This window comes from Danio aesculapii, chromosome 7 (genome assembly GCF_903798145.1).
Source record: "Danio aesculapii chromosome 7, fDanAes4.1, whole genome shotgun sequence".
NCBI lineage: Eukaryota > Metazoa > Chordata > Actinopteri > Cypriniformes > Danionidae > Danio > Danio aesculapii.
This window is the reverse complement of record NC_079441.1, coordinates 9,584,462-9,601,800: the sequence shown is the minus strand read 5'-3', so window position 1 is coordinate 9,601,800 and position 17,339 is coordinate 9,584,462. Positions and strand designations below refer to the sequence as shown.

Here is a 17,339-nt window from a genome sequence, read left to right as displayed (position 1 = left end):
AAAGAAAAACAAAACTCACAGGAGGGCGAATGAATTTGACTTCAACTATATATTTACAGTTGAAGTCAGAATTATTAGCCCCTCTGAATTATTAGCCCCCTGTTTATTTTTTTCCCCAATTTCTGTTTAACGGAGAGAAGATTTTTTTCAACACATTTCTAAACATAATAGTTTTAATAACTCATTTCTAATTACTGATTTACTTTATCTTTGCCATGAAGACGGTAAATAATATTATTCAAGACACTTCTGTATAGCTTAAAGGGACATTTAAAGGCTTAACTAGGCAGGTTAGGGTAATTAGGCAAGTTATTGTATAAAGATGGTTTGTTCTGTAGACTATCGAGAAAAAAAAATGTAGCTTAAAGGGGCTAATATTTTTGACCTTAAAATGAATTTTAAAAAATGAAAAACTGCTTTTGTTTTAGCCGAAATAAAACAAATAAGACTTTCTCCAGAAGAAAAAAGATTATCAGACATACTGTGAAAATTTCCCTGCTCTGTTAAACATAATTTGGGAAATATTTTAAAAAGAAAAAAAATGAAACGGGGGGCTAATAATTCTGACTTAGTATAGTATATTTTTATTGTTATTATATTTAGTATATTTATATTGAATAGTATATTTTTGTGTAATACAATACGCATGAATTGATCAGCAGGTTGCAGTGGTGGCTCTGTCTCTTTAAGAAGCCTGTCCAGCTGTCATTGGAGTGATTGTGAGCTTGAACTCCTCTGGTGGAGGGGCTTCTGCAGCGTTTCAGAGGGATCCAATCAGGCAGGTCGAGCTCCCTCATTTCTGCTCCAAAACTCCTACAGATGGGACACATGCTGTCTGAACACTGCAGAAAGTTTTAACACTGGGAAATGGCTGAACCAGCTACTATAACCAGACCACTCATATCCTCCAAGAGGCACAAGAGCATCCGAAAGAATTCCAGGAGGATTTATTCCCCATATCATGATGATAATGGGTAGGTTGGCTTTTTGACGAAATCTGTTGTTATTATTATTATTATTATTATTGTTATTATTATTAAATGTATTATTATTATTATTATTATTATTATCATATGTATTATTATTATTATTATTATTATATGTATTATTATTATTATTATTATTATTATTATATGTATTATTATTATTATTATTATTATTATTATTATTATTATTATTATTATTATATTATTATATGTATTATTATTATTATATGTATTATTATTATTATATGTATTATCATTATTAAATTACATTGTCAAATTTTACACCTGATACTTATAGAGTATATCATTATCTGTCTTATTTGTATATATATTTGTGACCGTTGTTGTTATTAATTAAAGTATATGTGCTTTTGCAGCGTATTTGAACATTTTAAATCTGAAGCTTCTAAATGTGTAGGTTACAAATAAACTATATTAATATATCCAATGTATTTTTTGTATGTTTGCATTTCATGTTCGGGATTGCACTGGATTATTTAGGTATGTGTATTTGAATAAAATTGGTTTTATTTATATTAAAAAGGTCTTATAATATTACAATGATTTATTTTTTAAAATTACATTTATTTATTTATTTATTAATTTATTTCAGAAAATTGCAGTTGGTCTTAATTGCAAATGTTTTTATTTGTAGGTTGAAAATCAATGTTATTCCACCAAATATAGCTTTTTTTATTACACAAGTTAAAGTTAGAGCTGCACGATATTGGGGAAAAACAACTGACATTGCAATATTTTATTTGTGGAGCTGTGCACCGATGTATTTGCTCTTCAGTGTATGGACTTGCAGCTGTGAAAATTAAAGCACACTGAACTGAACTGAACTTTTTTAACATGGACTGCTTTGACACATTCTACATTGTAAAAGCGTTAAAGAAATAAAGATGAAAAGTAAAAGTGCGATACATATTGTAAATAATTTCACCAAATGAAATTGCAAGCTCTATTTGGAAAGAATTTACATCATTTTTACCTTGAATGTGATGATTTTGTAGAGTGCATCTGCATTAAATATAATAAACCAATCAAAAGTAACAGTAGAGCAAAGATATACTGTGAATTAAAAAAAAACAACAGTTTGTTTGTTTTCTAGTAGTTTAGCAGCATTCAGGTACAAAAATTGAGTAATCAAATGTAAAAAAGCATTGTAGTTTTCATTGTGCTTATATATATATATATATATATATATATATATATATATATATATATATATATATATATATATATAGTACATTTGCATACAGTCAATCATTCTTAAAGTAAAAAAAAAATTATAATTACATAAAATATTATAGAAAATACAAATATTAGATTAGATTTTTTTTTTAATTAGATTCAACTTTATTGTCATCACACATGTACAAGTACAAGGCAACGAAATGCTGCTATTGTACTGCTGGTTAGACCTAAACTGCAAGTTAAATAAACATGCAAATAAATAGAAAGATGCAAATATGTTAATGTGCTTTTTTTATATTCACGTGTATTTTCTATGTATTTTTCATATCATGTACACTAAAAAAATGCTGGGCTCATCGAACTTTTTTTCATGTTGTCCCAACTTAATTGTTTTTACTAATTTAAGTGTTTTGAATCTAAAAAAAAAAAAAATTTGTCCCAAAAAAAATCACAAGATTTGTGTTGGTTCAGTTTACTTTACGTACATAGTTTGAACAAGTAGCAAGCATATTCATTCATTTTCCTTCAGCTTAGTCCATTATTTACCAGGGGTCACCACAGTGGAATGAACCGCCAACTGTTCCAGCATGAGTTTTATGCAGTGGATGCCTTTCCAGCCACAACATAGTACTGGGAAACACCCATACACTCTTGCATTCAGACAAACTCATACACTACTGTCAATTTAGTTCATCCAATTCACCTATAGCGAATGTCTTTGGACTGTGGGGGAAACCGGAGCACTCAGAGGAAACCCACATCAACACGGGGAGAACATGCAGTTAGTCATCTTAGATATTTTAACAAATACATGTCAGAATAAGTATAAAGTTTCATTGTTTTATGTTTAATATAAGAGTATTTCCTCCATATTTTGACAACTTTTTATTTTCAATATTTTTATTGATTTTTTTGAAGATAATATACAAACTTATAAATGTATATGAAAATAGAAGTCCTATCAGCAAAGAGATGACCTGAAATATATAGCAACAAAAACAAGAAAACTGTACAATCAAACTTATACTTTTCTACTGCCTTTTATGCTTTTGACAACTTTTCTATAATTAAATTACTTATTTTTAAATATTTTACAGTAAACGCTTATCTAAACATAATAGTTCTAATAACTGATTTATTTTGTCTTTGCCATGATGACAGTACAGAATATTTTACTAGATATTTTTCAAGATACCAGTATTCAGCTTATAGTGGTATTTAAAGGAATAATAGGTTACATGCATTTCTAGACTATTTAGGGTATTTAGTCAAGTCCTTGTAATGTTTTGAACATGCAAACTCCACACAGAAAAGCCCACTGGCCCAGCTGGTACTCGAACCAGCGATCATCTTGCTGTGAGGTGACAGTGGTAACCACTGAGCCACCATGCTGCCTTTAGCAAACATATTAAGTCATTTTTTGAGTGTTGTTTTTTTTTTTCAAATTAAAGTGGATTGAACATAAAACAATTAAGTTGCACAAAAAAAAACTCAAGACAGGTGTTATTTCACTTTTTTAAATGAGTAGATTCAGCAATCAGTGAATATATATATATATATATATATATATATATATATATATATATATATATATATATATATATATATATATATATATATATACATTTTTTTTTATAGTGTTGTTTTTACAAATTTAAGTGGATACAAAAAACACAAGAAATGTGTTATTTCAGCTCATTTTAAGTAATTAGTTTGAACAAGCAGCATTTTTGTTTTGAGTGTAAAGCTACAATGTTTTGTTATGCAGATGAAACACATGATGTTGCTATGTTACTAATTAAAGTGATTACATTGATCTTTCGGTTGCATTTCAGGCCGTCTGATGACGAGGATAAAGACGGAGAGCGAGTGGACAGTAATGATCCAGAGGAGATGTTCCAGAACATTCAGTTTCAGAAAGAAATCATCGCCAACATCCGGATCAAACCCTGGCCAATAAGACGCAAGCTAAAAGTGCTCAAGTAAGATGTATATGTAAAGAAAATGCCATCAGAACTTCCGCACGCCCTGTGCTGGAATTATTACCGAACATAAAGCTGAATTGTTCTCTAGTGGAACAGTTTAAACAGCAGATAAAACGCATAAAGCATTTATAAGGCCAATCTGGGGGTGTAGAATGTTCTATTTCTTGCTATATAATGTGTGCTGTAAAGATATTTTGTGTTTGTACAGCGGCTAGAACATCCAAAAGACAGCTTATAATGCTAAATTCAATGCGTAAATAAGTATAATGAAACTATTTAAGCATTATTTCTTGCTAAAACGATGATATGACTCCATTACAGCCATTAGACTACTTAGAAATGACATTTGAAAATGTTTGAAACTGATGTTAATGGCCTAGGAAAAGCATCGCTGCATTAAACCCGTAAGGTAAATAACAATTAAGTTTCAGTGCTTGCCATATTTACAACATGATGCCTGGAGAACGAGCTAAATTGGCTGAGTAATTGTTTCATTAGCCTGGCCATGCAGTTTCTCATTTTACGGGGGAGCCGAATGCTGCGGGTTCTTTGGGCTAAGGGTCAGGGAGGTACAAATGTTAGTACATTGTGCTGCTTTCTGATAAAGCAAACATTGTGGATTTATGCGTCTGCTGGTAGCACTGCCAAAATGCTGGAAATGCAGTACTGCTACTTTGAATATACTGCAACCGACTTGAATATTAATGTTTACTTTGTTGATTCATTCTTGAAATGCTGATCACAGTTAGAAGTTAATTCATATGCATGTATCTGTTTTTCACACCTTTTAATATCCATATGGTTTATCATTTGTCTGATAAATATATGAGCAATATCACACGAGTAGCAGTGCAATATGGCTGTATAAGCACTGGTGGGAGGTGTGCATTGGCTTGAGAACGCAGGCCGAGTGCCTTACGCCCCATTCACACGGGGTTTCAGCGTCAACGCTTGACAGAGGGCGTGTCTGAAGTTGGGGCTTACGCGATCGTCATAGTAGCGTCAGCCAATGAAATCAGTCAGCAATAGGCCACAGTCTGAGCTGGTGTATTTGCATACAGCGATCTGATTGGCTGACGCTTCTGTCGGCACTTGAAAAGTTGAGCAAGTCCCAACTTCTGCAGCGAGCAACACCCCTAAAGCGGCGCAGACGGATCTCCAATGCAGTTCGGCAACGCCTGACGTCGCCTATTAAAAGTGAATGGGAAGCGTTGAAGCTGATGCCCCGTGTGAATGGGGGTGTCCCACCAGTGATGATATACAGCCATATCGCACTGCTACGAGTGTGATATTGCGTTTATACAACAGTTTGACGTAGGGAGCAGCCCTATGAGAAATGGGAAATGGGTTATGGGAAAAATCATAATGACGATTATTTTGGTCATAATTGTAAACGCGATTATTCAAAACAATTATCAGTTGAAGTCAATTATTCGCCCTCCTGTGAATTTTTTTATATATAAATATTTCCCAAATGATGTTTAACAGAGGAATTTTAAATATTTTTTTCTTCTGGAGAAAGGCTTATTTGTTTTATTTCAGCTAAAATAAAAGCAGGTTTAAATATTTTGATGCCTATTTTAATAGCTCAATATTATTAGCCTTCTTAAGCAATAAATATTTTTGATTGCCTGCAGAAGAAACTACTGTTATACAATGACTTGCCTAATTACACTAATTAAGCCTTTGAATGTCACTTTAAGCTGTATAGAAGTGTCTTGAAAAATATCTAGTAAAATATAATGTACTGTCATCATAGCAAAGATAAAATAAGTCAGTTATTAGAAATGAGTTATTAAATCTGTTATGTTTAAACTGTGCTTTAAGCATCTTCACTGTAAGAAAAACACTTTAGCTACAAAAGTCCTTCAGTCAAGAGCAGTGAGGGATTTTCTTCTTTTCATGTTTGGTTACTAATAAAAACAGGCGGCAGCAGGAAGGAATATTGCGCGCTGTCACTTTAAGAATAGTGCGACTCTGATATGGTTTCTCTTTCACATGTCTTTTGATTCTCAACTTGTTTATCACATACATGAGGGTTAATATGAATAATCACTAAACACAGCACTCTGACACAAATGTGCATGTATTTGACCATTAAAGTGCTCACATTAAGATGGCGTTAGATGTGTGTGCTCTGCTCGTCTCCGAGCCTGTCCAAGGCTAAGCGCGGTGCGCACACACACAACAGCATGCTTTTTTGCGCTTTTAAAAATATGAATGATTTGAACGTACATCAATGAATAATGCATCCCATGCTGCAGACGTTACATTACAGTACATGCTTTTAGTCATTTTCACGTGAAACTGAGCTTTGCAGAGCAACAAATGTGTACAACTGGAAAGGGGGCGGTATATGATGCAATAATCGTTTATCTCGATTAATGGTTTTTCATAATCGTTAGAAGTCGAAATCGAAACCGTATGTTGGATTAATTGCACAGCCCTATTTTGACGGCATAATCGTGTATATAAAAAAGAAAATAAACATGGAGAGTCTGAAAATCCTTTTGTACTACTTTCTTCCACCATTCATTGACATCTGCAGCTGACCGTCAGCACAACAGAAGCCGTTACTGCTACCGACTTGAATATTATGTTTACCTTGTTGATTCATACTTGAAATGCTGATCACAGTGAGAACTTAATTCATATGCATGTATCTGTTTCATTTGTTTTAATTTGCATGTGCTTTATCATTTACGTGTATACTGTATGTATGAGCAATATCACATGAGTAGCAGTGCGATATGGCTGTATATCGGCACTGGTTGGAGGCGTGTGTTGTGCCTTAGTGTCCCACCAGTGACAATATACAGTATTGCACTGCTACAAGTGTGATATTGCCTTTATACAACAGTTCGACGGCATAATCGTGTGTATAAAATGAAAATCAAGACAGTCTGAGAGTCTCAAAAACCCTTTTGTACGAAGAACTACTTTCTTCCGCGATTCATTCACATCTGCAGCTGACGTCAGAACAGTAGAAAGCGTTGCTAATTCACCAACGTCACTTTAGAGCTAGTGTTTGAATGATTCTCTAGCGTAATGTCTAAAGTAAAGACAAAACGGGTGATTTTGCTCACATTTTAAGATTATAAGGCTGAATCAGTCTAAAGAAATGCCATCAGTCTACAGAGATTTCCCAGTATTTCTCTGTTGCTATTGGGATATCTCAGTAATTAACCCAGAAAAAGCCAAAGCAAAGCAAACAATAGGAGATTATTTATTCATTCATTTATTTTATTTTCAGCTTAGTTCCTTTATTAATCTGGGGTCGCCACAGAGGAATGAACCGCCAACACTAGGAGATTACTATGGTATAAATGCAGAACTACAACATACAAAACAGTTAGATCGACCCAAAATGTCACTTACCTGATAAATAATGATTTGATTAGCTATAGTTTAAAATTATGCAGATTTTTCTCCTCTAAGGGCTTAGAGGAGGTCTCTGTTGCCACCTTGTGGCGGAACGTCATCCGTCTTTGCTCTGCTCAGTATGACAGGCTGATTGATGCCAATGTGCTGTATCTCCAAAATGATAAATATTTAAAATAGGCACTATCCTTATAAATAAACTGCATAGTTGCAATCTAAACAACTATATTCCCACCTAAAAAGCCTCAAAAGTACATGATGTTGTCCAACAGCTGCAATATTTGTCAAACTGTAGTGAGTTTATTGATATGCTGTCACTCTATGTGGGCGGAGTAATACACATGAATGAAGAGGCTGTATAAGTGCTGATATTGCAGAAAATCGCACGGCTATCAGCCAATCAGATTCGAGAACCAGACAGACTTGTCATAAATTTTCAAAAATGTCAAAATTATTAGCCCTTTAATGCAATATCTATTTTTAAAAAATATTTCTTAACTGATATTTAACAGATTAAGGACATTGTTATAGTATTTAATACGTAATATCTTTTTCTTCTGGTGAAAGTCTTATTTGTTTTATTTCGGCAATAAAAAATATATAAAAAAATTAATTAATATAAAAAAAAAAACAAGTTTTAAAGTCAATATATTAGCCTCCTTAAGCAATGATTTTTCCCCATTGGCTACAGAAAAAGAAAACATTACAAGGACTTGGCTAAATACCCTAAATAGTGTAGTAATCTAATTAACCTATTCGTCGCCTTAGAATTATAAGGTTCTATCTGACATATCTGTCAAAATTGAGTTATTGACATATTCTTATTAAATGACAACTTTTTTACATTATGGGGTGTTTTTTTATAATTTGTTTACACTTTAAGACTTTTTATTTAAAAAACAAATGTTACACACATGATGTTTGCTATACGGAATGCAAAAACTTTGAAGCTGAATATCTCAAAATCACTCAGAACGCAGATAGAACCTTATAATTCTAAGGTGAAGTATTATTCCTTTAAATGTCACTAAGCTGAATACTGGTATCTTGAAAAATATCTAGTAAAATATTCTGTACTGTCATCATGGCAAAGACAAAATAAATCAGTTATTAGAACTATTATGTTTAGATATGAAGTAATTTTACATAGAGGCAACATTTTAAATGTAAGTAAAGCGTTTACTCTAAAATATTTCAATATAACTAATGTATAAATAAAAAGTTGTCAAAATATGGAGGAAATGCTATTGTATTTAACATGAAACAACATACTTATTCTGACATATATTTGTTAAAATATCTAAGTTGACTAATTGTAGTAATTGTAGGTGGCTAAGTGGTTAGCAGTGTTATCTCACAGCAAGAATATTGCTAGTTTGAGCCCCGGCTGGGCCAGTTGGCATTTCTGTGTGGAGTTTGCATGTTCTCCCGGTGTTGGCGTGGGTTTCCTCCTGATGCTCCGGTTTCCCCCACAAGTCCAAAGACATGTGCTATAGATGAATTGAATAATCTAAATTGACCGTAGTGTATGAGTATGTGTGAATGCGAGAGTGTATGGGTGTTTTCCAGTAGTGGGTTGCGGCTGGAAGAGCATCCGCTGCAAAATACATAATACATATGCTGGAATAGTTGTGGAATCCGCAGTGGTGACCCCTAATAAATAAGGGACTGAGCTGAAGGAAAATAATTTAATTAAATTACTATGAATATATTGCTGACATGATGAGTGGCAAAGTTTTGAATCGAGTATTCTGTGATCCTTATATAGATAATCAAATAATTCTTGTTCTATAGGTGTTTTATTATTAATATTATTGGGATGATTATTCATATTTTTATTAGTAAATAAACTATTTGTCACTGTTGTAGGTGTGTGCGCACTTCTGCTATTGTCTGTGTTGTGGTCACGTGCTTTATTGCAACGCCAATCAGCTGTTCTGATCAGCCGCCCAGCTGTGGCTAATTACCATGGCTAAATCTGAGCGGCAGTCATTTGTTACATTGACTGTTTCTCAATTCCAAGAACGCAGAGAACGGACTTGCGTTCTTGTGAAGACTGGTCTTGCCAGGTCACCTCGGAAGAACGAACTACAGGATTGAGAGGAATGAGATGCTGCATTCTTTCTGATGGTCACTTGACCTTCACGCGTTTTTAACTGAAAATTATTTAAACATTACAACATTCATACAACGATTTATTGTTTTCCCGTTCAAAATTTATACTATGCAAAAAGACCTTACAAATATACATTCCACAATATAAATGAAACAGATTTTAATATGAATTTCAGCAAATAAACCCCCTAACGTGTTTATTCCTTTATTGAGATTTTCAACACATCTGGGAACTTTAACGCGTCCTCCGTTCTTACGGTCTTGAGTATTGGAACTGAAATTTGGCAGTTGATGTTGACGTTAAACGAGGACGCAAGATCGCTGTAGAACGCATATTGAGAAACAGCTCTTATCAGTTCGTTATTGTTGTTCATGTTACTCTGTGTTTTGTCAGGAATCTTGGTAAAATTTCTCTGGATTTTTGGACTGTTTGCCTGGTTATTGACTAACTTCTGGACGCTTTCGGCTAACGTTTTGCCACATCTTGTGAACTTATGTTTTTGGACTCTTTTTGCTCTATTATTTTTGAACACCGGTCGATAAAGACACTTGCATCTTGGATTCATCTCTGTATTATTATTATTATTATTATTATTATTATTATTATTATTATTATTATTATTATTTACATGAGCGTGACACTATTTTTACACTTAATGGCATTTTTGTGGGTGTTTTCACAGTAAATCATGGTAAATGGTTATGAAACTCATTCATTTGTACTCCTAAAATAAATAAATAATATTTTCATTCATTCAATTTCCCTCCACTGAGTCCCCTTTTTCATCAGGGGTCACTATAGTGGAATGAACTAGAACTTATCTGGTTTACACAGCAGATGCCCTTCCATCTGCAACCCAGTACTGGAAAACACCCATACACACTTATTCACACACGCACTCACACACTACGGCCAATTTAGTTTATTCAATTCACCTATACTGTATGTTTTTGGACTTGTGGGGGAAACCGGAACACCCGTAGTGCTAACCACTGAGCCACCGTGTCGCCCTGAGCAACATCTTAACAGTACATATTCAAAAAATACCCAAATAAAAATTATCTCAATCTATTATACATACAGTAAAAAATCATTTGACGATGCTAATTATCTAACTAATGCTTTTATAAGCAGGTTTATCATTGGTGTTACTTATAATAACTGACAGCTTTATGTCTGGTGATGCATTGACGAGATGCATGCTACATTTTACGAGTGTCCTCTTCATCTTTGGGTGAATGGCCATCATTACATACACCCGCCTTCTGGAGAACACATCCCCCCCCAAAAATCAATTTTCCATCTGTATTTGTTTGATTCCGCTATTATGTTGCCGTTGACTTTTATAGCCTAATTTTGCCATTGCTGGTTTGTCATTTTTATTAATAAAGAAACCTGTGAAGTGCATCGCTTAATGGGTGGAAACATCAAGGAAAAGCAAGCGTTAATAGAAGTCTGCTAGAGTTTGTTCTGGTTCGCAGAACAGGAATGTCTTCTATTAGGGTTCTGCGATCAGCAAACACAGCTATTAACCCATATAGTGTGTGTTAAAAGCATGTGTGTGTGTTTTTCAGGCAAGCCAGAGAGATTGTTCTGAAGTATGAAGGCAGATTGACCAGGACTCGTGGTTACCAGGCTGCTGGTGCAGATGTACGTGTTCTACAAGCTCTTATGAGTTTGGCTTCTGATTATTTAAAATAACTGAGTCACAGGCTGTTTTAAAGATATTTTAAAGATATTTTAAAATTGTATTGTTCACTACACCTGGTTTAAATGTATCTGAGGACAGAAAACATTGGGCCCTATCATACACCCGACACAATAAGGGGCAAGATGTGTTTGCCATGATTTGTCGCTATTTTCAGATCAACGCATTAGTAATTTTCACGTTTTGTGCCACGTTGTTTAAATAGCAAAGCCATTTGTGCCACTTTGTGGACTCATGGGTGTGCTGGCCTATAAAGGAGGTGTGTTTAGGCGCATTGTTGGCACGTTGCTATTTTGAGAAACTGAAATAGACTGCACCATTGACCAATTGAAATCAGTTCTAAAGTCTAGTGCAGAGTGTTTTAGTACAGGTCGAAACTCTTAATACACATAGGATGATGTACAGCAATACACATATCTTTACAATAAAAAAGGATAAAAATTTTACAAAAATTGTTGCATCCATGCCTTCATGATGGGGGGCTTTTTTCAGTTTATTCATGACAATCTGCATCTGTATAATGTCAATATTATTAGCAGTATTATTTATTATATGCATATTTATAAGTTTAGATTTGTCCACCTGCTGGGTTTTGGAGACGTATGCATCACCATATGGGGCATAAGAATAGGAGGTCTGTTTAGATATAACTCAACAACACTTCACTATTATTGTTGATTTATTAATTTGCTAAAAATTAGAACTGAATTTAGAAATAGTTTTGAAACAAATCTTTGAGCTTAACAAATGAAATTAAATATGTAGGCTAATGGATGTCTTCAGCGGAGTGCATACAACCCCGTTTCCTTATACACGAAAGTAAAGGAGTAAAGTAAAGAGAAAGTAAAGAGGCCGAATAGAGGAGGCTTGTTCTTTATCCTCGTGCTGCAGATGTTTTCTCGCTAGTGAAACGTTCAGTTTTCCCACTTACAAAGTCGCCATGTAAATAGCAAATGCGCCATGGCACGACGCAACTGACTCTTAAAGGGAATGGGAGGTGAGACTCTGATTGGTTTAATGCACGTTATGCTCAAAACACACCCATAACTCACAAAGAGAATAAGAACAACCCTGCTAGACCATGCATCGCTGCGCGGAGTGTATTTTTCTATCCTTAAAATAGCAAAAGTGGATTCAGACACATCTTTTATACTTTTGCGCCATGCACTTTAGGCTTTGCACTTAAATGATTAAAATAGAGCCCGTTGTCTTTTTGTTAGAATATGCATTTCATTTTAGATTTTTTTTTTTTTTTATAATTTTGATCTGGTATTATGTATGTCATTCTGTCAGTCTATATCTTTCTGTTTTTCTATCTATCGTTCTATCAATAGTTTTTTCTTTCAGTCAGTCAGTTTGTCTGTCTGTCAGTCTATTTGTCTATCTTCACTTTCACTTTTTTCCTTATCACTGTTCTGTAGATTATTCTATTTATTCTATCTCTTTTAACAGTTCCATTGTTCTGTCTATCGTCCTAGCATTTTATTTATTGTTCTGGCATTATTTCATTCTGTCTATTGTATCTATCATTCTATCTATCGTTCATTCACTCTATCTTTCACTTTATTGTTTGTTCATTCTGTCTTGTTTATATGTCTGTCATTCTTTCTATAATTTTATTTGTCTATACATCTGTCTTTCTGTCTATCTATCTTTCTGTCTTTTTCTCTTTCACTGTGTTCTATCGTCAATCGTTCTATTGTACTGTCTATAGTCCTAGAATTCCACCATTCTGTCAATTGTTCTGTCTGTCATTCTTTTTATAGATCTATCGTTCTATCTCTCTATTGTTCTTTCCATAGTGCTATGCATCCTTCGTTCTATCTATCTATCTATCTATCTATCTATCTATCTATCTATCTATCTATCTATCTATCTATCTATCTATCTATCTATCTATCTATCTATCTATCTATCTATCTATCTATCTATCTATCGATCTTCTGTCATTCATTCATGCCAGCTGTGTTAATTTGAGAAGTTCATTACGTCTTTACCTCATCTGTCTGTCTATCTATCTTTGTGTGTCAATACAGTTCTGCTTTGTTCTCTCTCTTTCTCTCTTTAGTTTTTTTTCCCTCCCTTTATCAGCTCAGTTTATGTGAGATTGCGGTTAAGGCTCTGTGTGTCTCTGCCTCTGCGCCGCTCCTCATCTGCTCACAGACGCGGCACTCAAATTTATGGCCTGTTGTTATAGCCTGGTTTAATTAAAATGTCCAATGGCATTCGCCAAGGCTGCCCAAGCAACATTAAAATTAATTGACTTTTTAGCAAGTGGATTTGACGGTGAATTATTAATTCAGATTATGGCTTTCATGGCAGATTGAAAATCAGATATGCGTGCATACTCGTTGATTTAACACATTCTTGTTTTTATATGATCTCGCTATCCTACATACGACCTCACAGGACATTGTCTTTATGCATTTGTAGATTTTTTTCTGTCTGCAAATGTGAAAATATTATCTACAGGTGTAGTATTTACAATGATGCTTTTGCTCTACATTTTGTGTGATTGTTTGTTTGCAGTTGCTGAAGAAGATTTCAAGAGTCCTATACAACATTGTTGTTTTATTCATTCCCTGGGAGATGAGGATTAAAAAGATTGAAAGTTAGTATCCTGACACACAACATTTGTTTCGTTTGTCTGGAAATATTTCAGATTAATGTTCATATCACAAGGCATAATGTAAAAAAGTATTTATTGATGGCATGACGTGTGTTAATGACAATATAGTTAAAAAAATATCCATATTTCAGGTCTTAAGGTCTTTGTACACTGAAGTCCAAAATTGTCATGTGTATTTAAATCCCAAAAATTCTGTATTTGCACAAACCTTGCACACAGAGTCTAATGTGTATTAACTAATCTGTGGCAAAATAATTCGCAAAACAATACGAGTCTTCGACTGGTGAAGATGATTTCGTTGTCTTCTTCTTTAACAAAAGAAAAGGACATATTTGGTCCATCCCATACTTAGATTGCAGAGAGCGGAAAGAGAGTTCCACCTCGTTATTTAAGAGCTGCGGGATTATCCCGACCCATTTAAAGTTTACTTCAGGAAATCCATGGCTCAGTTTGATACTTTGCTAGTGATACTGGAACCGCATATCAGAAAGAAAAGCACCAATTTCTGTGAACCAACTCATCCTGAACAGAGACGGGGAGTTTGTCTAAGGTAAAGAAAAACAGATAGACATGCAAACATACACACACACACACTCCAAACCTAGCTGACAAACTAGCATACAATAAACAACAGAATATTTGTTTTATAAAAGTTTCTCCAACGGTTATACTCTATACCCGCATGTCTTTGGACTGTGGGGGAAATCGGAGCACCCGGAGGAAACCCATACCAACACGGGGAGAACATTCAATTCCACACAGAAATAAACCAGCGACCTTCTTGCTGTGAGGTGACAGTGCTAACCACTGAGCCACCGTGCCGCCCCATACAGTTTTCAAGATGAAGAAATTCAGAAAATTTTAGAATATTGCAATTTACTGTATAGGCTGTAACAACAGAGGTGAGGATCCACGTGCAGTTCACAATGAGATTCGTCAGGCAGGTAATAGTCATACACAAGAGCAAACGGGTACATACAGGTAATCCAAAAGGCAAAGTCAAGTAATAGGCGAATGGTCAGTAAGGTAGCAAAGAATCAACAACGAGAAAACAAAGCAAGGATACACAGAAAGACTAGACAGGATTACGTTTTATGGTGTTACAGACTAATAGTGAACAAGACTCAGCAAAGTGTGTGAGAATGTGAGGTGTATAAACAGTCCAAGCAATGAGTCAGTCATGAGCTTCAGCTGTGTGTGTCTGAATGATTTTCAGCTGTGGCAGGAGTGATGAGTGCAAAGGTTTCTGGGAGTTGTGGTTCATATCAGTGGCGCATGTGTAGTTCTTCAGCTATCTGCACAGGCTAGATTGCTGGTGATTGTGATAATGGCATATAATCAGTTTTATTAAATTACAATTGTCAATAATTCAAATGAACACAATTAAAATTCAGGTTGTTTACACCTGTAGCACCTGTAGCTCTACACCTGTAGAGTTTATGCGTTCGAGTAAAACATATACAAATAAAATGGACCGGGTGCTTTATAAAATGAATGACGGTGAATGAAAGTCACCAGTGAGCCACCTGATAAAAAGTGCCCTTCTGAATCAAATCAGCAGGATGCCTTTCTGGATCTTTCACTCACTTCGAACACACCACTGACCACACTTACATGGACATCTGTAATCTAGTTATTTGCCTTAATAGGCAATAATATAATTAAGCTATTTACGTGAAGTGCTTTCATGCAAGAGTTTCCTGTTCCTTTGGGTGACTTTAACTGCAGTTCGGCAGTTTCAACTTTGCTCATGAACATTTTATTCATGCCTCGTGACAAACTGGGGTATTAGATGCAAATAAGGAGTAAGGACTGGTGAGAGTGTTATGTAATTTAATAACGCATGCCGAATGGAAAGAAAAAACTTCCGCATTTTACGATGTGTGTGTGTGTGTGCGTTCCTTTACTGACAGCCGCGTGTGTGGATCTTGTAGGAAAATATGGTGAAAAGTCCTACATTACGGTTATAGTTTGATCGCGGTGTTTACTTCAATAATGACACTAATATATGCATACTCCACGTCTTAATTCCATTTCTGTTTAGTTCAGTTATGACTTTTGTCGGATTATGGTAATCAAAAATTTTGAGCTCATGTAGGCCTACAGTTTAAACATCATGTTTAACTAAATAAACAGTTAGTAAACACATGCACATCTTATTGAACTAAATTGGTCTTATTTCATCACCAATTTTCATAGTAGAACAGTTTCTCAAGCAGTTTGTGATGCATTTTGGAAACAGGAGATGAGCCCCTGGTCTAATGCGCCACCTGGCTTGAGTAACCTATTCTCAAAGACTTACTTTTAGTCATTATTTATGTAGCACACATTCTGAATTCCTTCGACAGAATTCAGATGAGCCATTTTAATCTAGATTAATTTCAAGATTACAGTGAGATTAATCTAGATTAAAAAAATTCATCTATGCCCACCTATAATACACACACACACACACACACACACACATATTTTCAATTGAACAATATGATTAAAGTTTAACGTATACATCAATTCATGTTTTATATATTTGAATTGGATTGCATTAATATAGTTATTTCTTGTTTTTATAATGTTTATGTGTACATGTGTAATGAAGTGTATACTCAATTTTTTTATGTAAATAAAGGTCACTTTGGGTCAGGAGTGGCTTCTTACTTCATATTCCTGCGATGGCTGTTTGGGATCAATATAGTTCTCACTATTATGACTGGAGCCTTTATTGTCCTTCCTGAGGTTAGTATGCACTGCAATCCTTCTTAACAGCTTTTAATATGCTTTACGTAAAGATTTGAACATTTAGGTAGGCACACAAAGGTCATTTAAATGATCCTTCAGCAATAAACATGCCATTATGCTCTTTTATTATAAATCTTGAAAAGCATGTACAGATATTTAGATGCTGCCATGAGCTCATACATTATTTGTGGACAACATCTTTTATTAAAACTCAGCAAGGCTCTTTGAAATGAAAAATGCGGTTAGATTTATTTCACTTCTGGTGCAGAGACACAAAAGTCATTTTGGCTGTTGTCTTCTATCATTCTTTCGCTCTATCCGAACAGCTACTGGCCGGGGCTCCATTTGGCACAACCCGGAGCAAAACCATTCCTAAAGAGCACTTTGCCTCCGCACAAGACCTGGACACCATCTGGTCGCTTGGGGCAAGATTTTCCTCTCTCTTTTTACTGCTTTACCAATATGTCGTGCATATTATCTGTGTGACTTCGAGGTTTAATCACAGACACAAATGCTGTGCAATCTGCCACTTTGTCAACAGGTTTTGTTTTGTGTCTATGTTTCAGGGATATCTACAATACTCTGTGCTTTTTACGGC

The 17,339-nt window shown here is 34.7% G+C and overlaps 1 protein-coding gene across 1 annotated transcript in view; it reads left to right on the top strand.

Annotated features, from left to right (window-relative positions):
• The first annotated feature begins 830 nt into the window (after positions 1 to 830).
• LOC130232629 (transmembrane channel-like protein 3) overlaps positions 831 to 17,339 on the top strand; it is a 44,246-nt gene continuing 27,737 nt past the window's right edge. Inside the window, exons 1-6 of the mRNA XM_056462603.1 lie at positions 831 to 974; positions 4,022 to 4,168; positions 11,243 to 11,318; positions 13,906 to 13,987; positions 16,632 to 16,738; positions 17,068 to 17,166. Of these exons, the coding sequence (XP_056318578.1) occupies positions 868 to 974; positions 4,022 to 4,168; positions 11,243 to 11,318; positions 13,906 to 13,987; positions 16,632 to 16,738; positions 17,068 to 17,166 (618 nt within the window). The 5' untranslated portion in view covers positions 831 to 867. The remainder of the gene's footprint in view (positions 975 to 4,021; positions 4,169 to 11,242; positions 11,319 to 13,905; positions 13,988 to 16,631; positions 16,739 to 17,067; positions 17,167 to 17,339) is intronic.